Here is a 14,735-nt window from a genome sequence, read left to right on the forward strand (position 1 = left end):
GATTACTTAGAAATCCAATACAGAGACAGGACACAGGATAGTGAGAACAGTGGTGATGCCCCACAAAGTGAGAAAAGCACAGAGAACCAGGTCCTAGATGGAAACATGGAGAGTATTGATACAGACAATACAGAGGTGTCAGAACATGATGGAACTATGGAAAAAGTAGACAGAAGACAACAAAAACAGTACAGGTCCAACAGCCACGGCTAGTCAAAAACATTACCTCTCGAAAAGAGAAAAGAGAGCCCCAAAGTATTTACAAGATTACCTGACATACTCCAAAGATGATGTAACCAATGTGAGTGTTGATTATTGTTACAGGGCAGTGTGTGGAGTCCCCCAAACCTATAGAGAGGCCCTTATGTCACCCGAGGCTCCCGGATGGGAACATGCTATGAAGGAAGAGATGGACTCACTTAAAGAAAATGACACATTTGAATTGACAACTCTACCAGAGGGCAGAAAGACAGTAGGGGCAAGATGGGTATATGCCCTTAAAGAAAATTGAGAAACAGGAAAAATCTTCAAGGCTAGGTATGTTGCAAAGGGATACAACCAAACTGAAGGCATAGACTACCATGAGACATTTGCTCCTACAGCAAATTGCACTTCAGTACGGGCATTAATGCAGATAGCTGCTCAGAACAACTTCTTAGTTCATCAGATGGACGTCAAAACAGTATATTTACATGCTCCAATAGAGGAAGACATATACTTAGAACAACCAGAGGGTTTTGAAGAGACATCTGACATAGGAGACAAGTTAGTATGCAAGTTGAAAAAATCTCTGTATGGTCTAAAACAGTCTGGAAGAAACTGGTACGAACTTTTAAATGATCATTTGGAACAAAACAACTTTGAGAGAAATCAGTCTGATCACTGTGTAGAAAGCAGATTGAAAATGAGACAATCATAGTGATCATCTGGATAGATGATTTGATAATTGCAGCAAGCAGTGAGGATCAGCTCAACAATTTTAAAGAAATAATGAAGTCCAAATTTAACATGAAGGATCTAGGGAAAATATCTTATTTTTTGGGGATTCAGTTTGAGCAAAAAGAGGGAGAAATTAAAATGAATCAGAAAAGGTACATCCTCAAAATGCTTGAAAGGTTTGGAATGTCAAACTGTAAACCAAAAGCTACCCCAAGTGAGTTAAAAGTGGAGTGTAATAGGAGTGAGGAATAAAACAACAACGAGATTGAGAACTCCAAAGAATACCGTGAACTTGTTGGAAGCTTGATCTATGCAATGACCTGTACCAGACCAGACATTAGCTGGATAGTCAGTAAACTGTCACAAACCCTTGCAAAGCCTAAAACACATGACTTAGTAGCTGCTAAATATGTCCTGAGATACCTAAAAGGTACAGCTGACTACGAGCTGTGTTTCAAGAAAACAGACAAGACTTTAAGTCTAATAGCATTCAGTGATTCTGACTGGGCATCTTCTGTAAAAGATAGGCGTAGCACTTCAGGATACTGTTTTAGCCTGACAGAACAAGGCCCTGCTATTTCATGGAAGTCTAAGAAACAGCCGACAGTGGCACTGTCGACCTGCGAGGCTGAATATATTGGTCTAGCAAACACTACTCAGGAAAGCATGTACCTAACTCAACTGCTAAATGGCATGGACAGTAGTGTTTACACTTGCACCACGATGTATGGTGATAATCAGGGGGCCATTGCACTGAGTAGAAATCCAGTGAATAGATCTAGATCTAAACACATTGATGTGAAATATCACTTTATCTGTGATGCTGTCAGTAAGGGAAGAATACATATTGTGTACTGCCCAACAGAAGACATGGTGGCAGACATTTTGACAAAATCTGTATCAAAAATTAAAATTCTAAAGTTCAAAGGTTTTCTTTTTGGGAACTAAATATTTGTGATGACATTGTACATGGCTTAAGATGATGAGAACAAGTGGGGGTGTTGAGATATATGTTCTCATTAATCATATAATTTATGTTTTGTTATGTTGCTTACTATTATTTTGTTTTTTGTTTTTTAGATTATGCTACTGACTGTTGTATGCCAAAAATGTGCAAGAGTTCATTGTGCGCATGTGTGAACAAACGGGACTTTTAGTTTGACTCAAGTTAAGTGAATGTAAAACTTAGTACTCAGTACATGTTGCTGCTCCCTCGGGCACTGATGTTATGCCAGTGTGTTGAGATGTAAACCAACAAATAAATAATACTAAGAAGTTATATCTGGATTATTCTTTAATGGATGGATGACAACAACATATTGTACATAGACATGACAGCAGGGTTCGAATTACGTGGGAGCCAGTGGGAGCTGAGCTCCCATAGAGAGAGGACGAGCTCCCATGAAAGCAGTAAAATCATACACCTGTGGGGGTCTCTAAAAATCATCAGCACCGTTATTTTAAATTACAAATAAAGCACTTTTTCCTTCAGACTACTGTAGCGTGACTTAAAAGACAAGATGCCAAACACATGGATCTCGCGGGATCTCGGATCGTCATCACATGTTATTATGCTTTGCTTTCTGCCAGGACTTTTACTGACTTTTCTCAACTCACAGAAGTGACGTCAACGTCCGATCTAGCAGTAGCATAACCCATCAGGCAAGTGTCATTTTAACATAGGCATAATTTGCGGATGAGGACATGTCATGGACCACTTTTTGCTAAAGTCGATATTGTCCCCACCAGTTTTGAAACATCTCGCGGCACTAATATACCAATACAAATAAAAAAAACATCTGAACATCTGAGCCGCTGCGATCAGTGGCGCGGATACTGTGTTCTCTTGTGGCTCGCACACAGTCTTCACTCGGACGCGCGCTTCAATCCGTTGTGGAGTCTCTCTATTCCTTCCCGTGAAATTACAAAACACAAACATGTCCTTGCCTGATATACACCCACTGAAAAACAATCGGTTTTGAATTGATGAGAAAAAAAATATATAGCCTATGTGTGCGGATTAGAACCGAGAACCTCTGACACGCTCGGCAAAAGTTCTGCCACAGGACCACTTAAACACGCTTAATATCGTCGGAATTAAATAACTCATTAAATACCTCATTAAATAACAAATTAAACCAAATGTAGGCCTACTATTTAAACTGAATTGTGTTGGTAACGCTTTTTTATTAAACATTTGTATTTATTTACATCAGTAAGCTACTAGGCACATATCGTGACTGCAGCATGTTTGTGTATGAACTTTACCACCAAGCCACTAGGGGGCACAGGAGCACGCTATCATTTTTTTTGAACTTGCGAACGTTAACCCTTTTAGAAGAAGAACTGGTAAACATTTGTTTCATGGCTAATATAAAAAGAAATTGTGTAAAGTTTAGAACCAGCAGCCATGCCACCAAAAATAAAAATAGTGCTACCAACATCAGGTACAACTTTGGCAAAATTCGGGTTTATTTAAAAAAAAAAAAAAACATCGTCAGAGGACTGTCTAAATCCACCTGCTAGCATGGTGCATAGCACTGGGACTGAAGACGACTCTGCCGCTGTTACCACCACTAGTTCTGCTGCTGCCGGTGCTGAATGTGGGACAGAGATGAATGTTACCTCAGAAAAGGAGAATGAAAAAGCCGGGTCTGACACTATGGACAAAACTGAGCAACAACTGCCAAAGAAATGGGGACTAAATCAGTGGAGGTCATGGAAGGAAAGAAACCCCTGGCTGGTTACAGGGGAGGGTGGACTTGGATGCATCATCTGCAAGGAAGCTAAGACTCTCTTACTTTCAGAGAAGAAAATTGGCGTGCATTTGTCGGATGCCTGGATCAATGGGACAGTGAGTAGCCCTGTGCAGAAGCAGTTGCGCAAAAAAATCTACATACACCGTGACAGTCTTGCCCATAAACGAGCTGCTGAAATAGCAGATCTCAAACAAAAAGAAATACTTCCAAGCAATGTTGTCAAACTAAGTTCGGCTATGTTTGAGGAGACAGCCAGTTCATTCAGGGCCGCCTATACTGTTGCTAAAGAAAGGTTGCCTTTCTCAAAATTCAGTCCCATAATGAAAGTTAATGAGCTAAATGGTGCAACAGTGGGCCCTGCTCACCGATCTGATCACTCGTGTGCCACTGCCAACATGGTTGAGCACATTGCAGAACAGATGAAAAAGAAAATAATTTCTAATGTGAAAGCACTTGATTCCCGTATTAGCGTTACACTTGATGAAAGCACAATTCATGGCCGTGCTTACATGATTATTTATGTGAGATGCAATGTTACTGGGAAGGGAGACCTGGACAATTTGTTTTTTGACATTGTTGAGTTGGACCAGGGTACAGATGCGGAATCTCTGTATAACGTACTGAAAAACAGTCTTCAGGTGGCTGGGATGGATGTGGCGTTTCTTCGGAAAAATTTAATAAGCATAGCCACAGACGGTGCTGCTGTCCTAACCGGGAAACAGACGGGACTCATAGAAAGACTGAAACAGGATTTTCCTCGACTTCAGGCAGTACATTGGCTTGCACATCGTGTAGAATTAGCTGTGAATGACTCATTGAAGGTGGTTGCAGGGTGCAATCATTTAGAATGTTTCCTCTCCAAGCTCTATGCGATTTACCATCAGTCCACAAAAAACGCAAGGGAGTTGGAGCAAGCAGCTTCAGAGCTAAACATGCAGATTCTTAAAATTGGGAAAGTCTTTACAATAAGATGGGTGGCAAGCAGTTTCAACACTGTTAAAGCTGTGCTCAAGGATTTTACTTTGTTTGCACATCACTTTCGATCAACTAGTGAAGATGGGTCACGTTCTGGTGTGGAGAGGGTCAAATACACTGGTTTGCTAAAGCATCTGTCATCCACCGGATTTGTCGAGGATTTAGCGACAATGAAAGACGTGTTGCGTGAGCTGCAAGGACTCTCCCTTAAATTGCAGAGACGGGACACTTCTCTGGTTGATGCAAGCCGTTTCATTCACCAAACAATTGAGGTGCTCTCTGCCATGAAAGACCGAGGGGGGAAAACTGAAATTAAAGTCAAAACGGCCATAACCAAGGGACAGCTCAAAGGGATTGTTCTCACCGAAGCGCAGCCCAAAATAAAAAAGACCCAGTTTTACCAGGCAATCGTTGACAATCTCACAAAGCGTCTCCCCGACAGTGACCTAGTGACTATGTTGAAGCCAATGGATCAACACTTTTGGCCCAAAGAGAGAGCGGAACTAGTTCTCTTTGGAGAGCATGAGGTTGCGACATTTGCAAAACTTCTCGGAGAGTCCGTTACTGAAGCAGTCAGTGAGTTCAGAGACTGGAAATTGGAAGGAGATCTGGGAAATACAATAAAAAGACTTACTGTGGCAAGCAACACCGTTCTCCCGACCTCTGCAGAGTGCGAGAGAGGATTTTCTGCATGCAATGACACAGACTGTCAGACCAGAAACAGACTGCGTGCCAGGAGCCTTTCTGCATTGTTGTTCGTGGACTTAAATGGGCCACCCCTCGACAGATTTGATCCTGCTCCATTCGTCCAATCGTGGATAAAGACAGGACATCGGACGTCAGCATCATGGGTTCCAGGACCACAAACACAGCCTGCTGAAATCAGACCACTTTGGTCCATTTTCTCTGCATAATGGTAGGCTAATTAATGGCTTTTGTTTAACTGGCCATTGCGTAATTTGAATATGAATTTTATTTAAATATAGGCCTAAGGGGAAAAAGATTAGTCAAGGGGAAGATGTTCTAAAATTTATTTTGTATGATCCTGCCCTGTTCTTGACAGTATGTGTGTATTAAGTGGAATTACCTTTCTGAATTTTCACATTATTTCACCATGCATGGGCGTGTTTTTGGTCATGTTATACCTCGGTTGCTGCTTGTTGTAAAGTAAAAGTGAATTAAATACCAAAGGATACCACTTTGAAGAGCCCATTCTTTGCCCATTCATGAGGACAACAAAGTCATACCATTAGTAGCAACAGGGTGATATAAGGTGGTTTATTATTGTCGTTTCTCTACTCCTGTATTAATAAACGTTGAACTCAAAAGAATGAAGTGCAGTGTTAAGCAATTTATTTATTAATAAATGCACGCACAATTATCCGTGAACTTGATAAATGTTGATAAATGTTTTATGCACAAACAAATGCCTTTAAACTTATGTGTGCAAAATTCAAAATTAAATGAATATGCAGCAATTTGTACAAATAGAGAGTCTGTAGGCCTACGTGTTGTAGCCATTAAATAAGCGTATTTAGCTTCATATTTGTTAAAATATTATAATGTTATTTTTTTCCATCTATGTTGAATATGAAAAGTGAACAGCACGAGTAAGATAGGATGCGCAATATATCGGGAGACATGATTTTGACCACTTCATTAAGTTTTGTTTCGCAAAAAGCCTTTCTTTAAAGTGAATTTCATTTTGTATAAATTGTATCTTAATTTTTATAATTTTTTTAATCAACCAATTACCTGGATTTAACAAATAAGAAGCAAATATAACAACAATATAATCATGACATGGAGGCGCTGCGCGCCGCGGTCACTTGCATTGCTCGTGAATTGGAGCGCATCTCATCATAAATTATCCGTGAACTTGATAAATGTTTTACGCACAAACAAATGCCTTTCAACTTATGTGTGCAAAATTCAGAATTACATTAATGTGCAGCAATTTGTACAAATAGAGAGTCTGTAGGCTTATGTGTTGTATGAAAACACATTAAATATGTGTTTTCATATTTTCTTAAATATTATAATGTTTTTTTTTATATGTTAATTTGTGAAAAGTGAACAGCACGAGTAAGATAGGATGCGCAATATATCGGGAGACATGGTGTGGGTCAGACATGATTTTGACCACTTCATTAAGTTTTGTTTTGTATAAAACCTTTCTTTAAAGTGAATTTCGTTTTGTATAAATTGTATATTAATTTTTTTTTTTTTTTTAATCAACCAATTGCCTGGAATTCTAATATAGCAAAATATAGCAGACACTATAATCATGACATGGAGGTGGCGAGGCGCAGGCGCCGCCTTGCTCGTGAACTGGAGCGCATCTCATCATAAATTATCCGACACTCAGTGTATTATTATAAATATACGTACTGTAGGCTAATAATAATTGTGCCCTCCCATGCATTTTACCAGCAGCCATGTCACCCTGTAGCCCAAGACTGGTTGCCCACTGAAGCTAAGCAGGGCTGAGCCTGGTTAGTACCTGGATGGGAGACCTCCTGAGAAAAACCAGGTTGCTGCTGGAAGAGGTGTTAGTGAGGCCAGCAGGGGGTGCTCACCCTGTGGTCTGTGTGGGTCCTAATGCCCCAGTATAGTGACGGGGACATTATACTGTCAAAGAGCACCGTCCTTCGGATGAGACGTTAAACCGAGGTCCCGACTCTCTGTGGTCATTAAAAATCCCAGGATGTCTTTCGAAAGAGTAGGGGTGTAACCCCGGCATCCTGGCCAAATTTGCCCAGTGGCCTCTGTCCATCATGGCCTCCTAATCATCCCCATACACTGATTGGCTTCATCACTGTCTCCGCTCCACCAGTAAGCTGGTGTGTGGTGGGCGTTCTGGCGCAATATGGCTGCCGTCGCATCATCCAAGTGGATGCTGCACATTGGTGGTGGTTGAGGAGATTCCCCCTTCTATGTAAAGCGCTTTGAGTGCCAAGAAAAGCGCTATATAAATGTAATGAATTATTATTATTATTATTTCATATGCCCCCCTTCTGGACTGCACTGCACACACCGCGCCTGCTCATATAGGCTACTTTTTTTCTTTTTTTAAAGAGACCCCCACAAAGATGAAATCATAATTCGAACCCTGCATGACAGATAGAAATGAAACCTTAACAATTTTGTTACACTAACTGATGTTCAACAAAATACTTAAGAAACATGAATTTGAAAAAAATTGCACGCATGCGCAGCTCATCAGCTCATCGGTTCTCAGTGTGTCGAACATGTCCGAAAGAAACAATTCTCGGTTCTGTACTGGTGATTGAGAACCGCTGTACCTGTACGTTCGGTAGTGCGCGCATGCGTAGTATCAGCTGCTCGTGCTCATCAGTTCTATGATCAGTTCTCTCAGCACAACATGCCTCAGTTCAGTGAAGAGTTACTGGAGTAAAATATACTCCGTGATATTGTTTTATTTCGAGTCGGAGGGACTGTCAGGCATGTCCGAAAGTGAGTAACTTCAGTAACTTGTGGATCAGCGCTGACTCAAGACGCGTACTGTTACGAACGATTCAGTCCGATTTGATGTAGGCTACAGTAACTGGTTCGACCGGTTCACTAAAAAGAATCGGTTCAAAAGAACGATTCGTTCACGAACCGGACAAGATATTGTTTTGCGCGGAACAAATAAAAAGTAAATGATCAGAGTTGATGTTTCGCCATTTAACAGCCAGAATCGATTCTATAATGAGTGTCAAATGCAAAGTGTTTAATGGAAACCTTCATAAAAGCTAAGACACGAATTTACGTGTAACTTGATAGAAACGGCGGTGGATTTTGTGAATCTGAATGTGATCAAACGTTAATCAAGGTGAGTGTTCAGGTCTCGAGACGTTTTACAGGTGACTTCCGCATTTAGGCCAATATATAGCCTATTTCCCCTAAATAATAGGCTATATTAGTTATTTTATGTGTTTGATGTGTTTCATTTTAGGGCAAAACATGGTTTCATTGTTTCGTGTTGTTTGTGGTTTATTAAGCATGTGTTAATATACGACTAACATTGTGTATTTGAGTGCACGCCGTGTCTCATGATCCTGTTTCTCTGAATCTCAGGTTCTGTTCAGCTGAATTATTGTTTGTCATTTCCATTCAGAGTCAATGGTGAAGATCAGATTCTGTTTCAACTGTTCAGCTTCATCATGGATGAAACTCAAACATCCAGAAATGAAGATTTTTATCCAGGTTGCAGGTATTTTGAATAAACTCCAGATTAAATCATCTTTAAATTATAGGCAAGAAGATGTTTTTATTAAGTTAAAAACTTTAATTTGATTGATTTTTTTATTTATTTTATTTTATTAGAATACTTTTTAAGAACTTATATTAAAATATTATCACCATTAATTATTATTTTTTTATGTTATAGTTCAGTTCATCAGAAGCGATCAGAACCAGAGCCCAGCTGTGTGTCTATGAGGAGTGACGCGTCTATGAGTCATCCATTATATTTTAAGAGTAGAGATACACAACATGATCTCAGGTATTACATTTCTATAAAAATATGATTATAGTATGAAATTTTATATTATCAGAAAATTATCAGTAATATATTCTACAAGATATGAGAAATTCTTTTTGGACATTGCTTACAGTTATTTTTATGTGTAGCTAATATTTTAGTGTATGTTGTGTTACACACGAGAGAGGTATATGAGAGCACTTAGTTCACTTTACAGTTTTTTTTTATCAACATTGTGAAAAAAAAATATTTAAGGATAAATGAATATGTGATTTTTGAATACAGTAATTCAATGTATTAACTTCAATATATTTATGTTATAGTTCAGTTCATCAGAAGAGATCAGAACCAGAGCCCAGCTGTGTGTCTATGAGGAGTGACGCGTCTATTATTCGGCCAGTAGATTTTAAGAGTGGAGATACACAGACTGATCTCAGGTATTACATTTCAACCAAATATATGATTAAAAAAGACATTGTGTTTGTTAATGCTGTGGTATTTTAATTTTTACAGCCATGAAGTCCTCAACAGGTTTAGATCAAATCTGATGAAGAAGTTTGAGTGTCTGTATGAGGGAACAGCACAGCGGGGAAACCCAACACTCCTGAATGAGATTTACACAGAGCTCTACATCACAGAGAGTGAGAGTGGAGAGATCAGTAATGAACATGAGGTGAGACAGATTGAGACACAATCCAGGAGAGCAGCAACAGAGGACACACCGATCAAATGCAATGACATCTTTAGACCTTTACCTGGACAAGACAAACCCATCAGAACTGTGCTGACAAAGGGAGTCGCTGGCATTGGAAAAACAGTCTCTGTGCAGAAGTTCATCCTGGACTGGGCTGAAGAGAAAGAGAATCAGGACGTCCAGCTCATATTTCCACTTCCTTTCAGAGAGATCAATTTGATGAAGGACAAAACACTCCATCTTTCAGATCTTCTTCATGTCTTTTTCCCTGAAACAGAAGAAATGGAAATATCCAAAGACAAATATAAAGTGTTGTTCATCTTTGATGGTCTGGACGAGTGTCGTCTGTCTCTGGATTTTCAGAGCGATGTGAGGTTGTGTGATGTAAGTGAATCAGCCTCAGTGGACGTGTTGTTGATGAACCTCATTGTGGGGAATCTGCTTCCCTCTGCTCTCATCTGGATCACCTCTAGACCAGCAGCAGCCGATCTCGTCCCCTCTGAGTGTGTCCATCGAGTGACAGAGGTACGAGGCTTCAATGATCCACAGAAGGAGGAATACTTCAGGAAGAGAATCAGTGATCAGAGTCTGGCCGATACAATCATCACACACCTGAAGTCTTCAAGGAGCCTCTTCATCATGTGCCACATCCCAGTGTTCTGCTGGATCTCAGCCGCTGTTCTGGAGAAGATGTTGAGCGAAGCAGAGAGAGGAGAGATTCCCAAGACTCTCACTCAGATGTACACACACTTCCTGATCCTTCAGACCAACATCAAACATGAGAAGGACTATGAGAAGAACGTGACAGATGAAGACATGATCCTCAAACTGGGAAAACTGGCTTTTCAGCAGCTTGTGAAAGGCAATGTGATCTTCTACGAGGAAGACCTGAGAGAGTGTGGCATTGATGTGACAGAAGCATCAGTTTACTCAGGATTGTGCACTCAGATCTTCAGAGAGGAGTTTGGCTGGTATCAGGGTAAAGTCTTCTGCTTTGTTCATCTGACCGTTCAGGAACATCTAGCGGCTCTATATGTGCATCTCTCCTGTACAATCAACAACAGAAATGTGTTTGACTCAATCTCTAAACAGAGTTTGCTGTCTAAAGTCAAGGGCTGGTTTCAGGTCATGTTTAAACGCGTTTCATTATGTGTGCTGCATCAGAGAGCTGTGAATGAGGCTCTACAGAGTAAAAATGGACATCTGGATCTTTTCCTGCGGTTTCTTCTGGGTCTGTCAGTGGAGTCTCATCAGATTCTCCTACAAAGACTAATGAAACAGACAAGTAGATCTGACAGCAATGAGGAAACAGTTGAGTACATTAAGGAGAAGATCAGGACCATTGACTCTCCAGAGAAATCCATCAATCTGTTCCACTGTCTGAATGAACTGGGTGATCGTTCACTAGTGGAGGAAATACAACAGTATCTGAAATCTGGAAGAATAAAGGAAGCCAAACTCTCTTCATCTCAGTGGTCAGCTGTAGTCTTTGTGTTATTGACATCAGAGGAGAAGCTGGAGTTTAATATTAATGATTTTGTTGGAAGAGATGATAAAACTGAACAACTAAAGGTTCTTCAGAAGCTTCTTCCTGTGATTAAAGAATCCAGATCAGTTCAGTAAGTATCAATCAGAACAATCAGTTCACTGTTAAAACATCAGGAAAATAACAGTTCATAAATCTTCAGTGCTGCAGATGTTGTCTAGAGTTCAGTGGTCAGTATTTGATGTGTTTCTTAAACCGTGACAATGTAAAATTCCTTCAGGCATTACAAACGAAGTCAGAAAATGTGTGTATGAATGAATAATTCAGGTTTACTATTGTTTACTATTGGGGCGGCAGTGGCTTAGTGGTCCATGTAGGTTGTCTGCAAACCGGAAGGTTGGTGGTTTAATCCCCGGTTCCACCTGACCAAGTGTCGAGGTGTCCATGAGCAAGACACCTAACCCCAGCTTCTCCCGACGAGCTGGATGGCGTGTATGAATGAGTGAGTGAATGGGTGAATGTGAGGCTATATGTAAAGCGCTTTGGGACATACAATGAGACATTTAAGATTATTTACAAGTCATTACAAGCAAATATTAGGAATGGAATTTCAAAAATATATTGATATGAATATTTATTAATCTGTTGTGAGTATCTATTTTGACATGCCGTTCTGCAGTGTGTAATAGGCCATCGGTCCTCTCAGCAGCAAGAAAAACAAAACTTTTATTCAATGGATTATGTATTGCCTCGAAAGAGCGCTCCCTTTACAATCATTATAAAGCTGTCACAATTTCAGTTCACAATCTCACAAAGTTCCATTATAAATAATAAAGTTGTCTCCACTGCATAAAATCTGTCTTTTTGTTAATGAGAGGACTTGCAAGCGTGAAGAACTCGGCACTAGACAAAAGATATCAGCAAACATGTCTGTGATTGGCTACATTTCTTACCACTGCAAAAACACGTTGTAAATAGAAACATTTGACCATGAACCTTGAATAAGAATTTTACATTGTTAAATTATATTGGAATTGAAATTTGTTGGAAAGCTATTGATGGTGTTTAAATTATGCTATTTGAATTGCATCTCTCTACAGGTTGAGTAATTGTGATCTCACAAATGAAGGTTTTGCTGCTCTGACTTCAGCTCTAAGATCAAACCCTGAACACCTGAGAGAACTGGATCTGTCATGGAATAAAATAGGAAAATCAGTGAATCTGCTGTCTGATGTACTACAGAATCCTCACTGTAAACTGGAGAAACTGTGGTAAGATCATATTTGACTCTCACACATGACTCACAATGTTAAGTATATAGTATGTTAAGTATCAATGAGACGTTTGGTGATGTGAGCTCCGTTACACGCAGGATTGAAATGGTGGCTACAGAAATCTCTAATGTTTATTTTGGTCATGGCTTCTCTTGAAAAACTAAGACAATGTAACGGTTGTCGTAGGAGAAGTCACACTGCAGGACTGAGAGTCAAATCTTCTGACACTGTCAAGAATCTCGTCTGAGGTCAAATTTGATCGCAACGGTCATTAATCGGCTGTCGGTGAACATATCAAATAGAGCTGCACGATTAATTGCAATTAACATGAAATCGATTTTGCTTATCGCTATTATGAAATCGCAAAAGCTGTGATTATTATGTGCAGCTTGTCAGTGACGTACGGCTCTGATCAGTAGTAAACGCTGCTCCATCTGAAAGCACTGTGAGTTTGAGTCGCTTTTAATGTGCATTTGAAAAAGAAACACACATCAAACAAAAAGACAAACTAACGATCAAACACTTCAGATTTTGGTGTAAGCTCGCGCTAGATCGGCCCAAAACCGGCATCCGATCAGTGCGGAAGGTCTTTACGTGTTACTGTCCTTTTCTCGAGGCAAAGTATTTTTTGATTAAATGCAATACATTTGAATATGTATTCTCTCGTTATTTCGTCTGACTCCATAAATGAAAAGGTTTTAATGATATCTGTGGATCATTAATTGTGAGAGAATGTTTGACTATTCCTTTTAACTCTTTAATGAAAATAATGTCAGTTAGAATAATCAAATGTAACAATTTATTATGTCAGGTAAATGTATCATGCCAATTTCATAATCAATTCAAAGATAATCGATACAAAACATCAAATGCTCTGGAATAAAGAGAAAAGATGCAACCCAACATTGAGAAATCGAGAGTTACGTATGTAACTACGGTTCTATGAGTTCTGGATGACCGCCAGAGGCAGTGCTTCCCACTGAATATTATCTCACTTGCTCATGCACAGGTCGAGTCTAATAACAAATAACAACAAAGTCATCACATGACCAGGTACATCATGGGGATCCCCTCTATTTAACCCTGTGACATCCTGCAAACTGTCTCAACAGAATCTTCTTGCAAGACTCCGAGTGACAGGGTGCTCTGGCGGTCATCCAGAACTCATAGAACCGTAGTTACATACGTAACTCTCGTTCTATTTCGTTCTTACTGACCGCCAGAGGCAGTGCTTCCCACTGGATGGCTCATAACAACAAGGTCACGAGGAAGCTACTCCTAACCTTAAGCCGAAGTTGAGGGTCCCAACAGGACTGCCACTTCCATAGCACCAGGGGCGGCCACATTAACTCTGTAGTATCTGGAGAAGGTATCAGTGGAAGACCAATTAGCTGCTGCACAAATATCCATTAGAGGGACACCTTTTAATGCTGCCCAAGATGTTGAGATGCTTCTGGTCGAATGGCATTTTATGCCGGCTGGCAATGTCATGTTGTTGGCCTTATATGCCTGGACAATGGCCTCCACCACCCAATGTGACAACCTCTGTTTTGACAGAGGCTGCCCTTTTCTTGGCCCGCCGTAGCAGAGAAAGAGTTGGTCTGACTGTCGCAGTTTCTCTGTGGCACTCAGATAGCCCCGAAGGGCTCGCACTGGACATAATTGTTCCATTGGATTGCCATCTTGTGTGTCAGACACAGAACGATTGAGTGCTACCAACTCAATTGGTTGATTCCTAAATGATGTTGAGAGCCTTTTGGGTAGGAATGAGGGGTTAGGCCACAATGTCACCATTGTTCCATCCGCATTCCAACGCATACAGGACGTATTGGTTGACAATGCGTGGAGCTCACCAACACGTTTGGCTGACGTTATTGCCAAAAGGAATCCCGTCTTTATTGAAAGCCACTTCAGGTCACAATGCTCCATTGGTTCAAAGTGGTGTTGTGTAAGTGTTCTTAAAACCAGACTGAGGTCCCATGAGGGCACCCTAACAGTTGGAGCAGGGTGCAATTGCTGAGCACCTTTCAGAAAGCGGGTGATTAGAATATGTGACCCTGGTGATTGATCACTGACCTTTACATGCTGGGCAGAAATTGCAGCCACATATACCTTTAGG

General features: G+C 40.4%; 2 protein-coding genes across 2 annotated transcripts in view; both read left to right on the forward strand.

Annotated features, from left to right (window-relative positions):
- Window positions 1-14,735, forward strand: part of LOC311090814 (uncharacterized protein) — a 189,835-nt gene that overhangs the window by 116,463 nt on the left and 58,637 nt on the right. The window lies entirely within an intron of this gene.
- On the forward strand, window positions 9,490-11,610 carry LOC311090828 (NLR family CARD domain-containing protein 3-like). Its single transcript, XM_084126383.1, has 2 exons — window positions 9,490-9,599; window positions 9,676-11,610. The coding sequence occupies exons 1-2, from the start codon at window positions 9,532-9,534 to the stop codon at window positions 11,477-11,479; spliced, it is 1,872 nt and encodes a 623-aa protein (XP_083982509.1). The 5' UTR covers window positions 9,490-9,531; the 3' UTR covers window positions 11,480-11,610.

This window comes from Abramis brama (genome assembly GCF_963993115.1).
Source record: "Abramis brama genome assembly, chromosome: 10".
Classification (NCBI taxonomy): Eukaryota; Metazoa; Chordata; class Actinopteri; order Cypriniformes; family Leuciscidae; genus Abramis; species Abramis brama.

What these genes read in the sequence shown, in the direction of transcription:
- LOC311090828 (XM_084126383.1), top strand. Translation starts at nt 9,532, where the DNA reads ATGAGGAGTGACGCGTCTATTATTCGGCCAGTAGATTTTAAGAGTGGA. An exon ending in GATACACAGACTGATCTCAG is followed by an intron (nt 9,600 to 9,675) that starts GTATTACATTTC and finishes TAATTTTTACAG; the next exon opens with CCATGAAGTCCTCAACAGGT.